Consider the following 7500-nt stretch of genomic DNA (forward strand, 5'->3'; position numbering starts at 1 on the left):
GGTACTTGGCTTTGCTTCTCACACCCTATAACCCTGTTCGATCTTGGAATATGTTATTCTTTTAGTATTACTTCATGGGTATGTCAACATACTTCAAACAAGCGGTGATCAAACGTCACCAAATTACCTCAAATGTCTTGAGAGCTCTTTGTGTTCCCCTTTCTATCGCCCATTATATTTTTCCCTTCCTGTTTAGTTAGATGGCGTTTCTCTTTGCCACTGTTCCAGTCTGTAAGGGCGTGTTTCGAAGGCTCCTGTGTGGATACACCTGTGCTGACGTGTGTTGTTGTTTTCTTTCTGTGCCCGCAGCTCGGAGGAGTGGCAGAAGGTCAGCAAGAGCGAGCGGGAGAGCATGGGCGTCACCGTGCAGGACGACGGGGAGTTCTGGTGAGTGGCGTGTGGTGTGCCGCTGCCATCTAGTGGTAGACCTGGATATGACAGCTGGATGAAATTAATGGATGAACTTTGTAGTCTCTAATCAGGATTCGGCTCTATGTCTCTCCAACTCTCTCCCTAACCCCTCTCTCTGTTTTTTCTTGAATCAATCCTATCTGTCTGACCCTTTCTCTCCATCTCATCTGCGCTAATTGCTATCTTGTAGCGGTTTATCTCTCTCTCTCTCTTCGACATCCTGTCAGTCCAGTGTGGGTGGTCCGGGAATATGTAGTTTTAATTATAGGATGTATTGATAATTATGTTTGTTGTCAAGATAATATTCCTATACTGACAAATATGTACATATTTTTAACATTAATATATCATTATTTGTTTTTTTTGTGTTTGTGCGTGTTTGTCTGAATGTTTGTGCGTGCGTGCGTGTGTGTTTGTCTCTGTCTGAATGTTTGTGTGTGTGTGTGTGTGTGTGTGTGTGTGTGTGTGTGTGTGTGTGTGTGTGTGTGTGTGTGTGTGTGTGTGTGTGTGTGTGTGTGCGTGTGTGCGCGCGTGTCTCCTCCAGGATGATGTTTGATGACTTCCTGGCTAACTTCACGGACCTGATCCTGTGCCGTCTGATCAACACCTCCTACCTGAGCTTCCACAAGACCTGGGAGGAGGCGGTGCTGAGCGGGTCCTGGAGTCGCCACGACGACCCGCTGTCCAACCGCGCCGGCGGCTGCCTCAACAACAAGCTCAGCTACATGCAGAACCCGCAGGTGTGTGTGTGTGTGTGTGTGTGTGTGTGTGTGTGTGTGTGTGTGTGTGTGTGTGTGTGTGTGTGTGTGTGAGTGTGGATGGTGCAGGGTAACCAATGTAAAAGTAGAAGAGCATCTCTTGTTTATATGTTGTAGCACCTAAAAGCAGTTGCTTTACTTATTTGGTGCTTTTTTTTTACTTGTAATGATTCTTCACTTCACTTCTTTTTGGGGTATATTTTTCATTGTTGAATGCACTTTTGTGTGTTTGTAATTGGTTTGTCTCTCTGTGTGTGTGTTAAGTATGTGTTTGATGTGAAGAAGCCAGAGGACGAGATGCTGGTGTGTGTGTGTGTGTGTGTTGGTTTGTCTCTCTGTGTGTGTGTTTAGTACGTGTTTGATGTGAGGAAGCCAGAGGACGAGGTGCTGGTGTGTGTGTGTGTGTCTGTGTGTATATGAGTATGTGTTAATGAGTTTGTCTCTCTGTGTGTTCAGTACGTGTTTGACGTGAAGAAGCCAGAGGACGAGGTGCTGGTGTGTCTGCAGCAGAGGGACCGCAGAGCGACACTGAGGGAGGGTCGAGGAGAGAACCTGGCCGTGGGCTTCGACATTCAGAGGGTCCGTACACTGCGTGTGTGTGTGTCTGAGGCCCAGGAATATGTAGTGTAGTGTGTGTAGTTAAGAGTTATGTCTGAATTGTTTGTTGTGATTGATAAATATGTTTGTTGTGAAGATAATATACTGACAAATAACAAGAGATATTTATACATATTTTCAATCATTTTTTGTTCTTGTGTCTGTATGTTTGTGCTTGTGTGTGTCTCCGTGTGTGTCTGTGTGTGTGTGTGTGTGTGTGTGTATCTCCATGTGTGTGTGTGTGTGTTTCTCCCTGTGTGCAGGTGGAGCTGAACAGGTTGTACCGGATGCACACGTCCCAGCAGAAGGTGGCGGGCAGCACCTACATCAACTCCCGCAGCGTGTTCAAGCGCGTGGACCTGAAGGAGGGTCGCTACGTCGTCCTCCCCACCACCTTCGACCCCGCCCTGGAGGGGGAGTTCCTGCTCAGGCTCTTCAGCGACGTTCCCGCCGACTGCAAGTAAGAATCCTGGGGGGAACGTTCCCTCCTCTCCACGGCGTGGTCCACACGGACGTGGATAAAAGCCAACACTCTGCGTCTCTCTTTCCTCCGCCTGGGCCCACGGTCCAGGCACTCAAACATGTCTGACCTTTTCAAATCTGCTCTCCCGAGCAAATGCATTTGAGAGCGTCCGCCTCGCGTCTCTGTTGTGTAGCCGGTAGAAACGTGTGCTAAAGGTCGCTGTGTGATTGTGACATGGTCTGGATATCTGCGGCCGGTTAAATTTTGTTTAATGTGTGTCGGCACACGTGTGAGAGAACAGATGACTGCCTTTTGAAAACACCGGCGAAAACGTAGTAAAAGAACAGATAGCGTTTTGTTTGTTATGGCCCCCATCTGGAATAAACCTCCAGAATGAAAACGTTGGTTTCATCAAGTGTAATCCTCAGCTCTACTCACAGATACCTCTGACTCTGTTCACGCTGAGGTATATTTCTAACATGTTCCATCCGCGACACTCTCACACACACGCTCTCTCTCTCTCTCTCTCTCTCTCTCTTTCCCCCCCCCCTCCCAGGGAGCTGACAGTGGACCAGCCCGCCCAGACCTGCTGGTCGGGGATGTGTGGGTACCCCACCCTGGTCACCATGGTCCACGTGCACCAGGCGGACGGGCTGGCAGGCCAAGACTCTGACGGAGGTAGTAACATACGTGCGGCAACGCACACACATACGCCAACAGTGACACGCGCTTAAGTGAACACACAGAATATAAACTCATGTTTGGGGACACGATATCTGTTTGCATGTGCCTTTTAAAATGCACGTATTGTTGTATTGAGTGTGTGTGTGTGTTTGTGTACGTGTGTCCAGTCTCAGACCCCTATGTGATCATCCGCTGTGAGGGGAAGAAGGTTCGCTCCCCGGTCCACAAGGACACGCGGAGCCCCGTGTTCGACACCAAGGCTCTCTTCTACCGCAAGAAGGAGCGCCAGGCCATCAGCATAGAGGTACCACAGCGCCCTCATGGATGGAGCTTCTACCCCTTGTGGATCTATAACCATAGCATACGGCGAGCCTACTCTTCTATCCCCTCTAGGTCTACCTTGTGCTGAAGGCTCTCTCTGACTCCTCTAGATCTACAACCATGATGCATTGACAGATCTCTCTTCTATCCCCTCTCGATCTACAACCATAATGTATTAAAAGGTCTCTCTTCTATCCCCTCTAGATCTACAACCATAATGTACTGACAGATTGCTCTTCTATCCCCTCTAGATCTACAACCATAATGTATTGACAGATTGCTCTTCTATCCCCTCTAGATCTACAACCATAATGTATTAAAAGGTCTCTCTTCTATCCCCTCTAGATCTACAACCATAATGTACTGACCGATCCCTCTTCTATCCCCTCCAGATCTACAACCATAATGTACTGACCGATCCCTCTTCTATCCCCTCTAGGTCTACAACCATAAAGTATTGGCAGATCTCTCTTCTATCCCCTCTAGATCTACAACCATAATGCACTGACAGATTGCTCTTCTATCCCCTCTAGATCTACAACCATAATGTACTGACAGATCCCTCTTCTATCCCCTCTAGATCTACCACCATAATGTACTGACAGATCTCTCTTCTATCCCCTCTAGATCTACAACCATAATGTACTGACCGATCTCTCTTCTATCCCCTCTAGGTCTACAACCATAACGTGATTAAGGACTCCTTCCTGGGTCAGGTGACCCTGACGGCTGAACCCAGTGAGCTCATGCAGCACACCGTCCACCTGAGGGACAAGGGCAATAACCGTGACAACGACCTCCCAGGGACCCTCACCGTCTCCTTGGTGACCAGCAGTATGCTCACCGGCATCTGAGGCAGGAAGTGAGGAGGAAGGAACGATGAAGAACGCAGTCAAATAATTTTACCATGAATAAATATGGCGAATGTTTACTTCTTAAAAATATTGTTGATCCAAAGAAATAGGGTTAGGGTTAAAATGTTGTTAATTGAAACATATTGGGTAAATATACTCTCTATATAATGAATAGAACATATATATTATTTGTATATTTAAAGATACATTTCCTCTCATCACATCTGTAATGTGATGTCTGCTTTACATTCAAAATCAAACTATTTCAAAAACCAAACTTTTGAAATAGTTAGAATTTTCAACGGAAGACACATGCCTACTAAAACGTTTACTAGATACAACAGCCAGAAAACACATGCGGGAGACATGTGCCCAACGGCCAGAAGATGACCTTTCTTCTGCCATCGCTTTTTTATTTTGTCGCCCTAAAAGACCAGTCAGCGTCTTCCATTCTGAACGCACAGAGGCCTCTCCCTGCTTTCTGATTGGAAGGAACAGAGACTGGTCCTACAAAAGAAGAGACACATTACAATGCCGCCTTACTACATTATTTCATTGAAGTAAACTTCCTCCATCTATTAAAACCCACACCGAGCATCTCCACCGGAGCCTTAACGGAAGCTGAACATTGCGTTGTTTACACCGTTAACGTGAATGTCTTAAGACTCAAAGGCGAACACAGAGCTTCCAAATGCTTCAAGTGGGTTGCTTTGTGCTGCATTGTGCCAAAATAGTTTTTTCTAGTAGTTTCTGATCTCAAGGATTGCCTTATGAATCGCCGCGGCAACAATTCAGCACCTTTTTAACCCCTAAAGGCAACGATACAGCACCTTTTTAATCATTAAGGGAAACAATGAGGAAGCTTATTAATTGCCACGGGCAACGGTACCGAACCTCGTTATCCACCAAAGAAACAATATACAAACTCATCAATCGCCAAGGAAACAGTGTAGAAACTCATTTATCGCCAAGGAAACCGTATAGTAGAACCTCATTAATCACCAAGGAAACAATATAGAAACTTATCAATCGCCAATGAAACAGTATAGAAACTCATCAATCGACAAAGAAACAATATATAAACTCACTCATCACCAAGGAAACAATATAGAAACTCATTAATTGCCACAACTTACCACAACTTACCTTTTGTCCACAGAGGTCAACAGTACCAAGAGTGCCTGCATAACCCAGAGACACAGAACTTAACCACTAATGCTGGTCTCGTTAGTGCCTTGCTACTAGCCAAATCTTGCATTGACTCAGTTGCCGCGGCTGGCCACTAGATGGCAGTAGAGACGCAGGAGTGTAATTGAACCCTGGAACAGCCTTATACAGCCTTTTAATTCTAAAGTTTCAAAAATATTAACTGTCCTTTCACTGGGCCACTTTTGACATGTAATAACCCCGTATGAAGCCTTTTATTGTACTGCTCAAAAAAACATAGGAGACTTAAGGGGTCATACACCAAATATTTATCCACTAGAGCTCAAGTATCGGACCAAACTGTATATTAAATGTCATTAGTATCACTTTACAGTGTAACATGTATTGTACCACTATATAATAATAACAATAATTCAAGTTTCTTATTCTGTAGATAGATATTTAGAATGCATACGTTTACAAAATATAAATGAGAGTCTTATTGTATGTACCGTCATCGTTTACTAGTTTGCCTTGCTTTGATAATGTTTACGACAAACTGTGTTATAGGTTGTTCATTGAGACATAGACCAACCAAACAACATCTTATAAAAGTCTTTAAAAGTGAAGCGATTTCTGTTGTCATGTTTTACTCTCTGACCATTAAAGTGAATGATGTAATAATGTCACTTGACGCGTGTTAAATATGGGCCGCATGATCTAATATTATGATCACTCACACACACACACACACACACACACACACACACATACACACATACACACATACACACATAAACATGTTTATGTGTATCTTGTATGTGTATCTTCATTCGCTGCAGCGAATGAAGATACAGTTTTGGTGTACAGTTTTAAAACTGTACAAAATTTGTGTGTTCTCAACTGTGTCTCTAAATTGTGGGATGCAAAAATGTTTGCGAACAAGGGCAAACATACCTTTAAAATATAAAACATAAAAATTTGAACAAAGTAAATCTCAAAAGTATGCATTCAAAAATATGCATTGATTAATTAATGTTCTAAAGTTGACCCTCACACAATAGTAACGATTGTGTGTGTCTGCGCGTCTGTGTATGTGTATAACACATCTTAAGCGACCATAATAAGTTCACTATTTTTAATAGTTTAACCTATCCAGTTAAAGGCCATTTCCTGTCCTTAGTTCAGAACCAGGAAGTCAAGAAGTACACAAAATGAAACTTGGAGGACAATGTTGTTGTTATTGTCGTAAAGGTCATTCAGAGTCAGCATCAATAACTCACGTATACACTTTATAGGACAGTAAGGAGCATCCAATCAAGTTAAACATAAAAGATTAAAGAGAAACAATGTATGTGTGTCGTGTGAGATAGAGAGCGAGAGAGTGAGAGAGAGTCAGTGGACTACAGGACAGGATGGTTGATCTGAAACACTAACAAAGGCCGGCATGACATTTACCACAAAAACACTGTTTGTGTGCGTGTGTGTGCCTTCATTTTCGTGTGCACAATTACATCTGATTACATCTGTACAACGACCTCATCGGCCCCACACTCTTTGTCTCTTTCTCTCTCTCTCTCTCTCTCTCTCTCTCTCTCTCTCTCTCTCTCTCTCTCTCTCTCTCTCTCTCTCTCTCTCTCTCTCTCTCTCTCTCTCTCTCTCTCTCTTTCTCTCTCTCTCTCTCTCTCTCTCTCTCTCTCTCTCTCTCTCTCTCTCTCTCTCTCTCTCCCTCTCTCTCCCATTAGGGATCAGTAGCAGTGAATGGGTGCTGCGTGCGCTGACACGGTTAATGCCTCTACACACGGGAGAGAGAGGGGAGGGGGAGAGAGACAGTGGAAGGAACTCATTCACTTCTTAGCCCTCCATGCAAAGGTAAGGAGAGAGGGAGAAACAGAGAGAGAGACAGAGCATCTGAACTTTATTCAGAAACCTACAGAGAGAGCGAGAGAGTATACTCAACATTATTCAGAAACCTACAGAGAGAGCGAGAGAGTATACTCAACATTATTCAGAAAACTACAGAGAGAGAGAGAGAGATTCAATAGGAAGTATCTCTTAACAGAGAGTGAAGAAGTCTCCATCGTTTCACCTCTACCATCTGGACTTCAACTGGTGGTGCCGATAGCACCTCCAGGCTGCTCCTTCCCTTTCTCTTCCTCCTCCTCCTCCTCCACTTCATCCGTCCGTTCTCCTGGGCTCCTCGGAGGGGGAGGTGGATCCTCTGGAGCGAGGGATCACAGGAGGCGTGAGAGGAGGAGGAGAGGAG

General features: G+C 44.7%; 2 protein-coding genes across 3 annotated transcripts in view; both read left to right on the forward strand.

The window, feature by feature from the left end:
• The window catches only part of LOC115561208 (calpain-5), a 25017-nt gene extending 19094 nt beyond the window's left edge, over positions 1-5923 (forward strand). For both annotated transcript variants that reach the window (XM_030381037.1, XM_030381038.1), the window contains exons 7-13: positions 310-387; positions 956-1151; positions 1626-1748; positions 2030-2226; positions 2786-2907; positions 3081-3217; positions 3909-5923. In XM_030381037.1, coding sequence (XP_030236897.1) covers positions 310-387; positions 956-1151; positions 1626-1748; positions 2030-2226; positions 2786-2907; positions 3081-3217; positions 3909-4088 — 1033 coding nt within the window. In that variant the 3' untranslated portion in view covers positions 4089-5923. The remainder of the gene's footprint in view (positions 1-309; positions 388-955; positions 1152-1625; positions 1749-2029; positions 2227-2785; positions 2908-3080; positions 3218-3908) is intronic.
• Positions 5924-7478: 1555 nt separating this feature from the next.
• Positions 7479-7500, forward strand: part of LOC115561270 (unconventional myosin-VIIa) — a 51643-nt gene continuing 51621 nt past the window's right edge. The window contains exon 1 of the mRNA XM_030381187.1: positions 7479-7500. This exon is cut by the window's right edge and continues 12 nt beyond it. The gene's annotated coding sequence lies outside the window, so the exon portion shown is untranslated.

Source organism: Gadus morhua, chromosome 16, assembly GCF_902167405.1.
Source record: "Gadus morhua chromosome 16, gadMor3.0, whole genome shotgun sequence".
In the NCBI taxonomy this organism is placed as follows: domain Eukaryota; kingdom Metazoa; phylum Chordata; class Actinopteri; order Gadiformes; family Gadidae; genus Gadus; species Gadus morhua.